At 47.9% G+C, this 17241-nt stretch overlaps 1 protein-coding gene across 1 annotated transcript in view; it reads right to left on the bottom strand.

Annotated features, from left to right (window-relative positions):
- The window catches only part of DGKI (diacylglycerol kinase iota), a 246116-nt gene that overhangs the window by 103325 nt on the left and 125550 nt on the right, over positions 1-17241 (bottom strand). The window contains exons 9-15 of the mRNA XM_060279941.1: positions 17066-17140; positions 15896-15991; positions 14482-14564; positions 11424-11484; positions 8409-8522; positions 7213-7350; positions 6205-6283 (exon numbers count right to left, since the gene is read on the bottom strand). Of these exons, the coding sequence (XP_060135924.1) occupies positions 6205-6283; positions 7213-7350; positions 8409-8522; positions 11424-11484; positions 14482-14564; positions 15896-15991; positions 17066-17140 (646 nt within the window). The remainder of the gene's footprint in view (positions 1-6204; positions 6284-7212; positions 7351-8408; positions 8523-11423; positions 11485-14481; positions 14565-15895; positions 15992-17065; positions 17141-17241) is intronic.

Genomic DNA, 17241 nt, shown 5'->3' with positions numbered 1-17241 from the left:
GCGCAAAGCGGGCTTGGTTCCCACGGTCGGAGGAGAAGCCACTCCCCCAACAGCCACCTCACGCCATGCCAGGGGCTGGCCAAGACCAGGAACCCATGCAAATTGATAGCGCGCGGGGGGGGGGGCTTTTCAAACCCCAGCGGCGACAAGACGCAAGGAGGGAAGGGGCGGGAATTGCTTTCTCTGCAACTCCCCCCAGCATCGCGTCAGAGACTGCCCACATCGCAGAGAATGGCAAGGAAAGGCGGGAACGGTTGTGCCCTCCCCCACTGAAGCAGCACCACAGCAGGGAAACGGGAAAGCCTGGTTGCAGGAGACGAGGGGCAGCAGCCAGGCACAGTCAGCAGACAACAGCCCCAACCCGCCCACCCGCACAGCGAGGAGCAGAGCCAGCCCACCCCTCCCAGAGCAGGAGTGGTTCTAGAAGTCACACTAACGCTCCCAAATGGCTATCCCCTGACGGTCCTCGCCTTAATTGACAGTGGTGCCTCAGCCAACTTCTTCTCGAGAAACTTTGCAGAAGAGCACCAGATCCAGCTTCTGCAACTGGATTTTCCCCTGCACGTAGCCACCATTGACGGCAGAGAGTTGCTGGGAGGGGCCATCACTCATCAAACCCCCCCCCATGAGAATGACGGTGGGAAGGCACTCAGAGACACTGGCTTTCAACGTCACAACCATCTCAGACCCCCCCATCGTTTTGGGAATGAGCTGGCTGGCGCGCCACGACCCCTCCATAAGTTGGCACCAGAGATGCATCACGTTTGGGTCGGACTTTTGTCTGGAACATTGCATGCAGCACCAACCAGGGGAGGGGCCTCCAATAGCCACGGTGGCCACCATGCACGTCAAGGGGGGTGAGGCGATACCCAAGCAGTACTGGGACCTGCAGGAGGTCTTCAGCGAAGCGGAGTCCGACCACCTACCCCCACACAGGTATTTCGACTGCCAGATCAACCTGGTGCCAGGGGCAACGATACCCCCAGCCAAGCTGTACTCCATGTCAGATCAGGAACTGGAGGATCTGCGTGCGTTTATAGACAAGAACCTCAAGAGGGGGTTCATCAGAGAAAGCAAGGCAGCAGGGGGCAGCCCGGTCTTCTGGGTGGACAAGAAAGACACGCAACAGCGCCGTCTTGTGGTGGATTTCAGACGGCTCAATTCAGTGACAGAGCCAGTGGCTTTCCCCATGCCCAGAGTGGACGATCTCCTGACAGCGGCACGCAGGGGAAAGATTTTCACCAAGCTAGACCTGAGGGGGGCGTACAACTTGATCAGGATCAGGGAAGGCGATGAGTGGAAAACCACGATGTTCACGCCTCTGGGCTCTTTTGAATATCTGGTGATGCCCTTCGGGTTGCAAGGGGGCTCAGCATGCTTCCAGGCCTTCATGCACCACGTCCTGGGGTCCCTTCTCTTCAAGAACTGCTTGGTCTTCCTGGATGACATCCTTATCTATTCCGCTGACCCAGTGCAACATGTGAAGGATGTCAGGGAGGTGTTGCAACGCCTGAAGGAGAACCACCTGTATGTGAAGCTGGAGAAGTGCAAGTTTCACACCAGGGAAGTGGACTTCCTGGGCTACAAGCTGTCAGACAAGGGACTGGCGATGGACAAGGACAAGGTGCAGGCCATCCTGGACTGGCACAGCCCCAGGACGCGCAAAGATGCCCAACGCCTACTAGGATTCGCCAACTTCTACAGAAAATTCATCAAGAACTTCTCGCGGGTTACGGCTCCCATCACGGACTGCCTGAGAGGCAAGCAGAAGTTCAGGTGGACGCCAGAGGCGCAAGCAGCGTTCGAAAGCCTCAAGAGGGTGTTCGCGTCCGACCAGAACCTGTTCCACGTGGTGCAGGATGCGCCCCTACGCGTGGAGACAGATGCTTCAGACCGGGCGTTGGGAGCGATCCTGTTGCAACTGGACGCCAACAGAGAGTGGAGACCTTGTGCCTTCTTCTCCAGGAAGCTGACACAGCCTGAACGCAACTACACGGTGTTTGATAGGGAACTTCTTGCGATCCACGCTGCTTTCCAGCACTGGCGACACTTCCTGGTGGGCGCCAAGCAACCCATCCAGGTGTGCACAGACCACAAGAACCTGGAGTTCTGGAGAACGGCCAGGGTGCTCAACCAGCGACAGATACGGTGGGCAGAGTTCTTCTCGAACTTCAACTTCTCCATCCACTACATCCCGGGGGAGCAGAATGTCAGGGCGGATGCCCTCTCCCGCAAACCAGAGTACATGGAGCAGGAGTTGCCACCAGCGCCCAGGCACATTTTCCCCCCATCAGCATGGTCCTGCGGAGCAGCAGTGGTGAGCGAGGCAGAACTCACAGCACTGGCGGCAGCTGATGAGTTTGCCACCCGCATCTTCAGAGAACTGAGAGGGGGGAGGGAGCAGGCAAAAGACTTTGCAGAACGCAGGGGGCTGCTTTTCTACAAGGGTGCACTGTACCTGCCCACCACCCAGCTTAGACGTGCGGTCCTCAAGCAGATGCACGATAACCCAACGGCGGGTCACTTTGGGAGGGACAAAACCACTCACCTAGTCATGAGACACTTCTGGTGGCCAGGGGTGCGGGAAGATGTTAGAGACTATGTACGGGGCTGTGACACCTGCCAGCGGGCAAAGGTAGTCAGAGCAGCGCCAGCAGGATTGCTGGAGCCCTTAACCACGCCACACAGGCCGTGGGAAGTGGTGTCCATGGACTTCATCACAGACCTGCCTGCGTCCAGGGGCAAGACAGCAGTGTTGGTGGTGGTGGACCTTATGTCCAAAATGTGCCACTTTATACCGTGTGCCAGAGCGGTATCTGCAGAAGAGACAGCCAAACTGTTTGTTGACCACGTATTCAGACTGCATGGCTTACCTTTAAGGATTATTTCGGATCGTGGCCGCCAATTTGTTTCCAGATTCTGGAGGCGGCTCATGAACCTCCTGCAGGTGGAGGTCAGCTTATCAACGGCTAGACACCCGCAGACCAACGGACAGGCGGAGAGGGTCAACGCCATTCTGCAGCAGTACCTGAGATGCTACATCAGCCAGAGACAAACAGACTGGGTGGATCGCCTGCCACTGGCGGAATTTGCCTACAATAATGCAGTGCACGTCTCCACAGGGGTGTCGCCCTTTAAGGCCAACTACGGGCGCGACCTCAGATCTTTCCCGGAAAGGGAGGGGGAGGAGGAGGAGGAGGGCCCACTGGCAGAGGATTGGGCGGAGGAACTGGAGACAGTGCACCAGCAGCTCAGAGAACACTTGGAGAGGGCCAAGGAGGCGTACAAGAAGGGGGCAGATCGCCACAGGCGACAAGGGGAGGTCATCAGGGTGGGGGACAAGGTCTGGTTGTCCTCGGAGGGCCTGCCCACCAGAGGGAGGTGCAAAAAACTGGAGCCCAGACGGCTGGGCCCCTTCACGGTCACGCAACAGGTCAACCCGGTAGCCTTCAGATTGGCACTACCAGAGGACATGAGGGTGCATCCAGTGTTTCATAGATCGCTGCTGTCGCCGTACAGGGAAAGTAGCAGGCTCCGAGACAGCGAACAAACCCCCGAGGGAGGGGGGGAGAGGGAAGGCAGGGAGCAACTCAATGAGGCCACGGCCATCCTTGATTCACGGAGAGGGGTGGGGGGCCTGGAGTATCTCATGGCATGGGAGGATGCTCCACCGTCACAGAATGAATGGGTCCCAGCCACTCAGATACAGGAGGAATTCTTGGTGGAAGAATTTCACGCCCTCTTTCCCCACAGACCCAAGCCCTGGCACATGGAAAGGGAGGGGGAGGGGGAGGGGGAAGGAGTACGGGAGAGCAGTTCACCATGGAGATGGGAAGCGGAGTTTGAGGAACCAGAGGAAGAAGTATGGGCGTCGCCGAGATCCACTCAGTCAGAGGAAGGAGCTGACTGGCAGCACATTTTTACCCCCACCAGCTCTGACGCCACGGACTTTTTGGGATTCCAGTCCTCCCAGGCGGAAGGGGGGGCGAGAAGGACTGGGGGGAGGTGTTCACACCAACGGGCTCGGAAAGTACTGAGTTCTTAGGCTTCCAGTCGTCACCGACACAGGGGGGAGACCTGGGGAGGGGAGAAGGGGAGCTTGGGAGGGGGGTGGATGTGAGGGACAGAGGATATCGCGAAGTCCCTCCCCTCCTGAGTTCAAGCCCATCCCCGAGCACAGGGGAAAGCAGAGGGAGTTCCGATTCCAGTGGGGAAGCAGGAAGTTGTGTCCGAGGCTCAGGCAAGGTAGCGGAGCCAGGGTCCCAGGTGGGACAGGAAGGGGCAAATAAGGGGGGGAGACCCATCCCCCCAACTCCGGAATTACGCAGAAAGAGGAGAGGAAAGAGGATGGGTCTGCCAAAGCTTTTGTGTTGGAGAAAGACGCGCCAAAAGCCATTCGGAGGTTCTGAACCCGACTGAACACATCGCTCCGTGTAAATAGCAATGACTTCAGCACTGTAAATACGCAGCACCAATAAAAGAATAAAATGCAGAGCTGGGTAGAGTTGTTACTCTGAAGTAGTCCGCTCCAGCCACTGTGACAGTTGGCAACCAGGAGCAGCTACTTCCAGGTTAGCGGAGTTCGTAACCTGAAGCGTTCGCAACCAGAGATACCACTGCAATCCTTTTTACAAAAGAAGATCGGTAGGATTTCCAATTGGTTATGGGTGGGGCCCCTATTTCTTCAACGTTGCACGGCAGGCAGAAATTTATCAGGTGAAACTTTGAGCAGCAACAGTAAATAATCACCATGCAAGGAAAAAGATTCATCTGCGGAACATCTACCTTCTGTGTAGCTGGTAAGGGTACATTTATTGATTGGCTGTATTGCTCACCTCATAACAGAAAACCTTTATGCTGTGTGCAATATGTTAAAATAATAACAACTTTAAAACAAAGCATTGATGTGATAGACAATAATAGCTAAACCACACGAGAGAGGAGAAAAGCCCAGTGTCGACGTGACTCATTGCATAAAATAATATAAAGTTACCTTGAAGAGTTAAAAGCAGCCCAAACCCCCAACTACATGAGCCCTGCCAGAAAGGAGTTGGCAATCCTTTTGGGTGGAAACCTAGGAAGGGGTGGCGCTAGGTCTCCTCTGAGATTTTTCTCATTAATAAGTAGCTTAGAGCAGCGGCATAGCTAGCCACTCGGGCACCCAGAGCAGTGCACATGCTGTGCACCTGGGTGCGGGCCGCCCACGGGGCGTTGCAGGCCGCCCACGGGGCGAGGCAGTGATCCCCACCCATGGGGGCAATTGGCAAGGCGATCCCCACCCAGAGGGGAGAGCGGAATGGCGATCTGCAGCGATCCCTGCCCAGGGGGAAGATTGACAAAGCGATCTGAAGTGATCCCTGCCCAGGGGGGGAGATTACCAAATCAATCTGCGGCAATCCCCACCCAGGAGGGAGATTGGCGTGGCGATCCCTGCCCAGGGGGGATTTTGTCACACACACACCCAGTGATGGCACTCAGGGCAGGCCACACACCCCTTCCTACGCCTCTGTCTTAGAGGTATACTCTTAGATCACCTCCAGACTTTGTAGGAGGGTTTCAAATGCATGCCAGATTTAGGTTTAGACTATTAAAGTGGATTGAAGCAATATGGCACAACAAATCCACTTCTTGCTTTAAAAGACAGGTTGTTTTGCAGGTAGGAAAGTGACGCTTATGCGCTAAAATTGTAGGGAAATGGGAGATTTATGGGAAGACATTTAGCCTTCCCACAAACAGATCCAAATGAATGTTCAAAAACATTGCATGCATCATGTAATTCCTGCACACACAAAAACCAGCTGATTGATAAGCAGCTTGTCTGCAGAAAGCTTCAGCTCTTAAAGAGAAACCTAAATCATCTCCTGTTTTCCTTTAACTCAGGGCTTGGGCACCTATCACCCTCCAAGTCCAATATGTCACCCTCCAAGTCCAATATGGCCAATGGTCAAGGATTATGGGAGTTGAGATCCAAGAATATCGAAAGGCCTACAGCATCCCTGCTTTAACTCCTCTGTTGTGTTCTGAGGAATAAGAACAGTCTCCACCTCAAGCTCATCCCACACTGTACTGCAATGGAAGAAGCCACACCTGTTGCAGCTCTGCCTGCTATATAAGGTAAAGCACCTGTTGAAGGAAGGCATTCACAACCTATTCATTTTCCACCCTGCTGCTCAGGAAGAGGAGATATTGTTTTTGTTCTCTCACCTCGAGATTCATGGAATTCCAGTGTCACGTGAGCATCAAATCCCAGGCTGAAGTAATTATTGAAAACACTGAGGGGAAGCTGCAATAATAAGACAAGGGGAACAAGGGAAACGCTGTGTGTGAAAAGAAAGATTAAGAATATGCAATGGCAAATGTTAGGACACCTTGGGCAAGAATGACTAGGCATGATGGCTCCAAATACTCATAGCAAGCTGCCTTGTTCTTTGTAACCCAATATTTTATGATCCGACTGCCAGCAGCTCTTCAAGAAGTATTATTTTCCCAGCTACAGCATTAAAAAATAATAATAACTGAGAGGCCAGGAAATGAACCTGGGTTCTTCTGCACATGCTCTACCACTCAGGGACCGTCCCCCATATGAAGTGGAAGGAGACAAAGGAGGACTTTGTAAAAGGAGCACAAAAAGGTCGCCTTCAGCCTGTAGGACCTTTTTCTCAAGCAATTCAGATTTCTTCTCTGGAAATGCCTCCTGCTACAGGTGAAGCATGTAGCAACAGCAGCTCACATCAAGTTTACAAGACTGGCTTAGAAGGTCTGCCTGGTCCAAAGCACCATTGAAGTTGCTACTGGACTGTTGCTAATTAGGGACGCTCATTAGCCAAGCTGCAGAGGCAGTAATGAATACCGTTTCGCTTGCAACAGCTCACAGGCTTGCTCAGGAAAGATGCCTGAATAGGGCCTGTTGCCATCATCAGCCAAGGAACCAGTGGGTCCCTGTCCACTGGACTCGTAAGTTTAGTTCTTTTGATTTTACTTCTTTTAAATGACCTAATGCTGCTAACAGATAGGGTTTATTTCGTGATTATTGGCTTACTCTAGTTCTGCCTTTCTAGAAACAGTAAACAACCATGTAAATAAATGCAATTATTTAAGCCAGAAAACTACTGTAAATTCTTAGCATTCCTGGGCAGCATTCCCTTGTCATCCTCCATGAACCCTGATTTTCTTCCTTCGGTTTGTTCCGGTAGAGGAAGATCTCATACTAACCTTCCGTGCTCCATCTTCTAGTTCATCTTGGGGCAAATCAGGATTTCTCTCCACCTGGAGGTTCCACCGGTCCAGTTGGACAATGGTCCCATCTTCTACATGGCAGAGAATTTTTGCAACAGGCTCATCTGTGTATCCCTGAAAATAGGAGATATTCATAGCCTGGTGTCAACAATTGGCATTTGTACTCAGTAAATTATGTACAGTATTGCAGAGACTTGATCAGAATATGGGATCGTCAATATTATTAAAAGCTTGTATGTGAATTCCATTATTCCAACCACTTTTCAAGAGAGAGTGAGAGAGGTTGCTAGAATTATTATGGGGGGGGGGTAATACTCCCAGAAATTCCCAAACATTAGACCAAAAGGAGATTTATGCATTAAGAATGAAATAAAACCGAGTAATAGTAGGGCAAGTTCTCAGGCTCAAACGAGATTAGTTATTTAGTGTTGCTGTTTGTTTTTGCTTTTTTGTAATGAAAAACAGACTGGAAGTACTGTGATTGGGGGCAGATATGAGGTAGGTGGGGGGAGCTGTTTAACCCTTTTCCTTCCAGCTATTTGTCTGATAACACATAACACCTAAGTTGTTTTCCCTTAAAGGTTTGGAAATAAAAATCAGTTAGTGGGGAGTGTCTTCTGTCCATAGAGGTAGGGGTGAGAAATTCACTTCAGTTTGCATTTTATTGCAGACTTGGCTAATTTGCACATCTTAAAACAATAACTTAACCAAAATGCAGCTATCCTTTGAAATGCCTTCTATTCGCAATGCTACAATGCAGTTCTGCACACAAAAAAAGAGTGTGTGCGAGCATGTGCATTTTAGGGGAAATTGCATTTAAAACATGCATATAAAAACCTCTTTAATGATGATGGTGGTGATATTAGTGAAAACAACATAGAAAAATTCATTATATGTGAGGAAATAGCAAGGGAAAGGGGAAATCAAGCAGCCCTTTCTCTTTCATGCTTCACACATCTCTTGAAAGTGGTACCCAAGCAAAGAAATGTGTACTTTGTATCCACCAAGGAAATGCCTACCGGGTTCAATGATGGAGAGGCCTGCCACCTCCTAAAGGGAATATTCAGAAACCTCTTCTCCTTCTCCTGCTTCAACTAGATCTCACACCTTTCAAACAGCAGCCGGAGAATGTCTGATAAAATATTTTGAGGCATAACATGCAATCCGCTTACCCCTCCCCAGTTGAGGGTGCGTGCCAGGTCATTCCCAGTGCCAAGCGGAAGTACAGCAACAGGAGGCTGGGGGTTCAGCTGCAGCTCATCCAGGATGGAGAGGATCCAGCCCACCTAAACATCAAATATTACAGGAAAGGAAATGATATCATAGGCTACGGGGCAGGGGAGACACACTACTTGGGATTCTCCGAACGCATATCTCAACCGTTTTCTAGTCTGTGCCATTTTATTTCTGCTGGTGTGTGGTTTATACTATGAATTTAAAGATCAGAACCCGAAAACCAGGATCACCCATTCTCAGCCTAACCTACATCACAGGAGTATTAATGGGGATAAAAGGTTGAGAGAAACACGTACGCTGCCTTGATTTCCCAGCAGGTACGTTGAGGTACAAATGTAATAAATAAGTACAAACAAATAATTTCACTCATGTCCCCTCCCTGTGCCATGGCCCTGATCCAAATCACACACAAACACTATCATTCACAAATAGTTTTCTCTCCACCAAGAAGAAAACTTGCAGTTGCAAGGAGAAAACATTTTGCCTGCGGGTTTTCCCTGTCGCAGCTAATAGCAGCTTGGGGAGGACTTTAAGTTTGCAGAGGAAATCAATCAGGGGCAGAAGTTGGGACAGCAGCACCCCCATAATAATATAATAAGACCCTACTGGACTAGGGCAAAGGCCCATCTATAGCCCAGCATCCTGTTCTCACAGTGGCCAAAACTCTTTCCCTCTCCCTGCTCCTAGATTCCTTTAGGGTTCATCTCCCTTTCACCCTCCATGTTGTACTACAGCCCCAGTCCAAATTCTCTACTTGTTCTCAGCAGCTGCATTTTGAGAAATAAAGCTTTGGGGGTTTCAGCTGAGTTTTTTTAAAAAGTATATTATTATGGATCCTAAATGCTCTGCATGATCTTTAGAAAATTGGATAAGACACCCTCCGAATTGTTCCGAATCAGAAGGCTGACTGAAAGAGTCTAGAATACAGATTGCCTGAAGTTGACAGTGTTCCATTTTATTGCCAGAAGAGGGAAAAGTTAACAATTGGGCAGGTACACTGGAAAATCTCCCACTTTCTGTTTCTTTCAATAATGCAAAGTAATATCTGGTCTCATTGAATATTCACTAAATCCATTTGAGCAAGATTTTCATTTCTAGATTTAATGGCTTTTGGAACAACGAGACGTTAATTTGTTTCTAACATAACCTCAGCATAGATAAGTCATGTGCCTCTCATATTAATGAGAAGATGCTGCCCCCGTTAGCTCAAAATGTGAAATGGAAGGAATGCCGGAACAACAAACCCAAAGCCAGCGTTTTAAAATACAGCTGCGCACATCACATATATCAAGTGGTGCAAGATTTCAGGGCTCTCTGCACGTAGAATCAGACAGTGGGGCCTTTGTGATATGTGGTTGTATTTATGCACATACATGGGCTGAGCATAAGATGCAAGGTTCACAGCATTAGCACTGCAACATAACTTTCTCCTTTGCTCAGGGAGACGGAGGGTGGAGCAAAGCCATAGCTTTGAATTCAGCACAGGGAACCTGGTCAAGCCTCTGTCTCTTTTCCATGCCAAGTTCAAGACTGCCAGTTACGGTATTTGTTCTCCTACACAGGCTCTAATGACACTTCCCCCAGCCAGGGATGGCTGGCTCCCCCTTCTGCCCATCTTCAGTTAGTCATTTCTGTGTCAACCACTCACCTGTTATCTTTACTTATGCAGCCGGATCATTTACAGACTTGGCTGCAGCCATTGGCTTAATAAAGAGACTGGTTTGACCCGTTTAGCAGCGCCTTTCTCCCTTCTTGCAGACATAAATCACAAGCTTAGAGGAGATCCCAAAGATGACACCCCCCAATACTATAACTATGAGAGAGGCAGAGGCAGAAGGAGATAATCTCCCATCTGCCAGAAATGTCTTCTATAGGAAGAGCAAAGAAGAGCAGTCATATACAGAATTCCAAGGCCTGGTTTACAAATTGCTTGATTTATCTAAACTTTACTCCTGCATGCTGAGGCAAGCTTCACACGTGCATGATTTTACACTTGATAGCTGTAGCACGGTGACTTGTTTGCATGTGTGGATCATCTCAGGTATAACCTGCAGAATCCGGGTCCGGCAGCCGTGTGACACCGGAAGTTGCGTCGACGTGTGTCGCTTTGCCCTTCTATGGGCACCAAAAATGGCCGCCGCCGGCTTCGAAAGTCGCTTGTACGCATGTCAGGAAGTGTGTCGGCGCAACTTCCGGTGTCGCTCTGCCCATCTATGGGCACCAAAAATGGCTGCCGCCGACACCGGAAGTCGCTTCTATGCATAGATGCGACTTTTGAAGCTGGTGGTGGCCATTTTTGGTGCCCATAGAAGGGCAAATCGGAAAGAAAAAAAATGGCCCCTGGCAGGAGAAAATAACGGAGAAAAATGGGAGACGAAGTGATACGGGGGACCACCAGGAAAAGGTAAGTAAAAATGGGGGGTTTCCCGGGGAAAACGGGGTACTTGGCAGCTATGGGTATAACAACTCAAACTTCCCAACACCTAACAAAATGCTCTCCATTGGAGTCATATAACGCTGCCACTGTTCGTATATGGTAATAAAGAATAGAAAAGTCAAGTCATGTGCATGGATGTGTGAATTAACCGTTTATGACCAGCAGCTGCCTGCATGAAGTAGCTTCACTATGAAGCCTTCTGCTATTTTCTATCCATGCTGTTGCACCCATGAGGAACAGGGCACACATTGGCATAGCTGTCAAGTTTTCCCTTTTCTCGCGAGGAAGCCTATTCAGCATAAGGGAATTTCCCTTAAAAAAAGGGAGAACTTGACAGCTATGCACATCGGAAGCTAATTTATACCAGGTCAGACTATTTGCTCCTCAACATCATCACCCCCTTTTTTTCTTGGCGTGTGCTGTTTGTCAGTGGTGATGTGACCCCTTTTGTGCATTCGGCTCACAGCAATTTCCCTCCTTTGCTTATTACCCCCCAAAATGTTGTGGGACTTACCGTTCCATCCCCACCACAGGCCAGGATTCGAAGATTTGGCATTTTCCTGTACAATTCAAGCCTATAAAAAGAAAACAAGCATGGAAAAAAAGCTGATGTGATGATTCAGCCTGGGGGCTATAAGTTGGCCAACCCTGCATTGAAAAAGCAAGGAGAGATATGCCAACAAGCAACTGTAAGCAGGTGAACTGCCCAGGTACGACCAGGTGTAAACAGGTGTGGGCAGGTCAGTTAGAGCAGATGACAGAGAACTACCGGTATAAGACTAGGACATACCAATAAATATAGCAGGAAATAAGTGGGGTCCACCAAATGGTTCCCCCCCCCCCAAGGATCAACATGGGAAAGGGAAGCAACATCACAGGGCAAATGAAATGGCAAGGAGGGGCTAGGACTTTAGCAGCATTCAGCATGGATGGGAGAAAGGGCACCATTTCAATCAAAATGCCAAAAATTTATTAACTCTAGAGAGAAACAGAGGCAATAATCAAGCCCACACCCAGAAACTGTGTGGTCAGGTGGCCTAGTGGAGTGGAGAATCATTACAGAATATTACAGGCCTAAATACGGGCAGACTCATATGTTCGAAGTTTTTTTATTGTTATTTGACTGAGTGAAAAATTAGATAAACGTTGTTTTTATTATTAAATGATTAGTTTTCTTATCTCATCTTTCTTCCATCATAGAAGTCAAGGCAGCATCCACCAGGTTCGTTCTTGGCCTCCCATCCAGATACAGAAAGACTTGTACCTGCTTAGCTATGTTGCTGTATCACATATCTTCAAACTTAGGGTTGCCATACGACCGGAATTTCCTGGACATACCTAGAATGCCGCTTTCGGAAGCAGTGTCCAAACGAAAATTGATAAAAAATGTCTGGGGAGATCTGGACATATGGCAATCCATGTCGGCAGTGTCATCTTTGGCGATTTCCCTTTAAAACAGCTCAACAACTGTTCTGTCCGGATTTTCACTGTTTGAAATATGGCAACCCTATTCAAACTACATGTGTGGCTTTTTGAAACGTGGCACAATTTCTGCCAGTGATCCTCTTGGCTATATCAATCCTATTTGATTTCATACATACTATTTAACATCCACACACAAAGCAGTCCACGACTGAAAGTGCGATGAAAGCAGCACCTTATAGGAGGTCTAGTAACTATCGGAGAGCACCACCTCGTGGCCTTGAAAAATATGGCCTGCATTTCAGATAATGAAAAGTTGCAACATGGAAGTTTACCACTGGTTAGTTTCTCCCTGCAAGAAATCTGTTTTGTGTAGAATTCATGCTCAATTCACATGCACCGAGATGAAGCTGCTGACTTGTCTCACAGTGCTAGATTTACATATAAACTAAACAAGCTATATCTTAGGGCCCCACTCTCTTTGGGGGGGCCCAAAAAATTAAAGGGGGAAAATGGAAGTGCATTTCTAAAATATAACTTTTGTTATTGCCAAATGCCAATGTGTTTGCATTATTAAGTTTGTTATGGGGGGAAAGCATTTTAAGTTAGAGCTTAATAATTATTTCACTATTAATTTACTTCTTCTTAAATGTATTTCACTATTAACTAGGGTTTTTGGCACCCTAGGTGAGGTCACCTTCTGACGCACCCCCCCCCCCCCGTGTGAGTGGCAGGAGGGATGAAAAGGGGCACTGCTTCCTTCCTGCTCTTGGCCGCTTCCTCCCGCTCGGCCCAGAGGCGCCCGCAGCTTCTGATTGGCTGCTCAGCCAATCAGAAGCTGTGGGCACCTCTGGGCCGAGCGGGAGGAAGCGGCCGGAAGCGGCAGAGAGCAGGGAAGAAGCGGTGCCGGCAGCGGCATGGAGACAGCGGCCGCCACTGCTGTGCGCACCTTTTGGAGGCTGGCCTGGGCGGCAGACGCTGTTTCTGTGCCACTGCCGGCACCACTTCCTTTCTGCTCTCGGCTGCTTCCCGCTCGGCCCAGAGGTGCTCCTGCAGCCAATCAGAAGCTGCGGGCGCCTCTGGGCCGAGCGGGAGGAAGCGGCCGGAAGTGGCCGAGAGCAGGAAAGAAGCGGTGCTGCCAGCGGCACGGAGACAGTGTCCGCCGCCCAGGCCAGCCTCCAGAAGGTGCGCACAGCGGTGGCGGCCTCAGAGAAGGATCGCCTCCCGCGTCCTCCTCCCCACAGTGCCCCTGTTCGCCAGGTGCCCTGGCACCCCCCAGCCCGAGCCTAGGGATGGCCCTGCAGGCGGCGGCGGGCGGGCTGGCCAGCGCAGCGCCCCTCAATTTCAGCGTTCTAGGCAGTAGCCTAGTTTGCCTTTAGTAGCGCGCCGGCCCTGACTATTAATATACTTCTTCTTGACTGTATTTCAGTTCAACAATTACTTTGATAAAATACATATTTTGTTATGTGCAAATGGTTTTAGGTACCTATTAGGTCCATAAATTACCCTATAGCGTATATTCAACACAAAAAACATTGATAATTTGTTGTTGACAAAGGACAGCTGGACATATAAAGGGCCTCATTACCTTCAGTAGCTTAGGGCCTCATCAAGCCTAAATCCGGCCCTGCTCAGAGCTCTCTCCTTGACCTAAAGTTCAGCCCGATTCCAATTCTCTAATACACAATCTCAGTATTGGATTATATAGAAGAATTGTAGAGCACATATTCTGTTGTCATTTTCAGGTATGCAAAGTCAGAAGGCATCATGTTGCATGCTCCTCTTCCAACTTATTTGCATTCCACAGAATTTGCATTCCACCCGTTATATATCCATGCACTGGATTTATCCTAAATCCTAGCTTTATCTGAAGTTAGGTTGTTGGAGTCAAGGAGCCAAGGATTTCAGCAGAGATGCTCTTTTTAAAGAACTCTCTCCCCAGGGACTGACTGTGACAGAGACAAAGGGAGTTTAACTTCCCTTCCTTCCATAAATTCTTCTGGACCACCTTGTGAAAGATGTGTTTATTCCAGCCAGTATCTCTTAATGGTTGCTTCAAAATGCCAATTTTGGTACCCTTCAAAATACCCGTGCTAATGCTAAAAAAAAAGTGCAGAATAGCAAACCACATCAAACATCTCAGAACTTACGCATCTCTTGGTCCTTCCTGAGAGAGGTCAAAGACCTGACGTGGGTTCAAGTACCACATGAACATCTGGAGAACCTTAGTACCCTGTCAAGAAAGAGGAAAAGAAAACAGTCAACTTCTCTGAAGTACAGTTCTTGAATCCCTGGACAAATGCTGCAGCAATTTATTTATTTTTTAAAGAATTATTCATTCAGGCCAGTAAAATGTTCTCTTAATGGCCTGAGCCAACTGCTGGGGCAGCTCCTTCTCCATCTTCCCCTGCTTAAAAAAGACCTGCATGTGTATAAGAACATAAGATGAGCTCTTGCATCAGGCCAAAAGGTCCCAGACACTGAGATCCAGCGCTGGCGGTTCCCTCGCTGCAAGAAGTGAAGTTACAGGGAACCAGGCAGAGGGCCTTCTCAGTAATGGCGCCCGCCCTGTGGAATGTGCTCCCATCAGATGTCAAGGAGATGAATAATTATATAACTTTTAAGAAACATCTGAAGGCAGTTGTGTATAGGGAATCTTTTTAAGGTTTAATGTTTTACTGTGTTTTTTATATATGCTGAAAGCCCAGATGGGCGGGGTACAATTAATCAATCATTATTATGACTATTATTATTATTATTATTATTATTATTATTATTATTATTATTATTATAGTTAAAGCTATGGTTTTCCCAGTAGTGATGTATGGAAGTGAGAGCTGGACCATAAAGAAGGCTGATCGCCAAAGAATTGATGCTTTTGAATTATGGTGCTGGAGGAGACTCTTGAGAGTCCCATGGACTGCAAGAAGATCAAACCTATCCATTCTGAAGGAAATAAGCCCTGAGTGCTCCCTGGAAGGACAGATCGTGAAGCTGAGGCTCCAATACTTTGGCCACCTCATGAGAAGAGAAGAATCCTTGGAAAAGACTCTGATATTGGGAAAGATGGAGGGCACAATGAGAAGGGGACGACAGAGGACGAGATGGCTGGACGGTGTTCTTGAAGCTACTAACATGAGTTTGACCAAACTGCGGGAGGCAGTGGACGACGGGAGTGCCTGGCGTGCTCTGGTCCATGGGGTCACAAAGAGTCAGACACAACTAAACGACTAAACAACAACAACAAAATTATTATTATTACTTGTGCTATCAGCCCCCAAGTTGGCCTGAAAGGACTCTGTCACTCTACATTTTATATAATGCATTTGTTTTAATATTTTAACACTGTAAACTGCCTCAGGTGCCTTGGCAGAAAGGCAGAATATGTATCCAATTGATCAATAAAATGCATTACTGAAAACAAAATCCTCCGCTCCAGAAGCATTTAATTCAAGATGGAAGCATTTACAGTATTTCTTTTTTAAAATCAATTCATTTTACACCCACATCTTTGACAAAGACGCAACATGCGCAAAGGAGCCAAGTTCGGTGTTCCATGTTTACCTGATTCCCTCCACTTTTTGGATTCACAAATACAAGCAATGGTTTCATGAGTGGGGAAGAGATGGGTTTTACCACAAAAGGACGGCCTTTGTTCTCCTAGAAGAAAGAAAATTAAAATGGGTCAGAAGACATTGGTGTGTGCTTTATGGAATGAGCATGTTGACTCGGGATGCCATGGGAGAAGGAAGATCACAGGTTCTTCCATCCCTGAATTAGATATGCAAAATTACCAGTCAGAGACACCAGATAATTCAAGATTTACAAAAGAGATGTGGGTGATGGCTTGCATGTTCTAAATATGTTTACAAGAAGCTACACATGTGCCATCATTTTAACAGCAACATAACATTCGAGGAAAGAGATGGACTTAAGTCTTTCAAGCTATGAGTCTGTCCTCCATGAGGAAATGAAGGCAGTTGGCAAGGGAGAATGGACCTCCCAGTATCACTTTGTGTGACTGAAGAAAGGCAGATGGGTGAACGTTTGGTTTCCTGACCCAATCAGAGTGCTGTACGGGTTATATACACACTCCTTCCACCATCTTGATTGACAGTGGTAGCGGTCAACATCACAACTACTTTCTTGCCATGATCTTATTCCTTCTCCAATAGTTCTCCAATGTGAGACACTTTCAAATGACACTTTTCACCCCTATCGGCAAAAGTTATGTGTTGCCCTATTTCTGCCAATGTCTTCTTACTCTTAGACCATATTTACAATATAAAATTTAATCATCATATCATCCCCTCAGGGAACTTGAGCAATGTAGTGGGGAGGGGGAGAGAGAGAAAGATTAGTCTTCTCTAACAGAGAATTCTAACAGAGAACTCGCCAGCCTTCAATCCCCATGTCTCTTTGTGGGATTCCATAATAACAAACTAGAATTCATCCTCTTGGATTTCATTATCAGTCCTATAACTGCACACTCAAAAGGAAGAGGGACAAGAATCATTACTTCAACTATTACAGTTTTTAATAAAATATATCTGGCCTGGGAAGAGTGGAGACTGAAAACACTCTCCATTGACTGACTGGATTATGACATCAAGTTTACATTTTGGAGAACCTCCTAGCTTTTTCTGATAGCTCTACAGCCACCTGTCATGGCATCAAATAGTTCTAGGAACCTCAGCTAATGTCAGACCCTTAAAGTGTGCATTAAAGATTTACCTCGTTGCTCCTTTTGCTGGCTTTCCTCTTGAAAGACGTCCTCTTCTTCCTCCTGGTCGAATTTTTCAGTGAATTCTGTAAGTATGTTTTATTAAAGGGGGGGAGGGAGGGGAAGGGGAAGAGTATTTACAAAGAACAAACTGAAAAGGAAAGTATCCCTATAAGAAACACTTCTG

Source organism: Zootoca vivipara, chromosome 10 (genome assembly GCF_963506605.1).
Source record: "Zootoca vivipara chromosome 10, rZooViv1.1, whole genome shotgun sequence".
In the NCBI taxonomy this organism is placed as follows: Eukaryota; Metazoa; Chordata; class Lepidosauria; order Squamata; family Lacertidae; genus Zootoca; species Zootoca vivipara.
The sequence above is the reverse complement of the archived record's forward strand: the minus strand, read 5'-3'. Positions and strand labels throughout refer to the sequence as shown.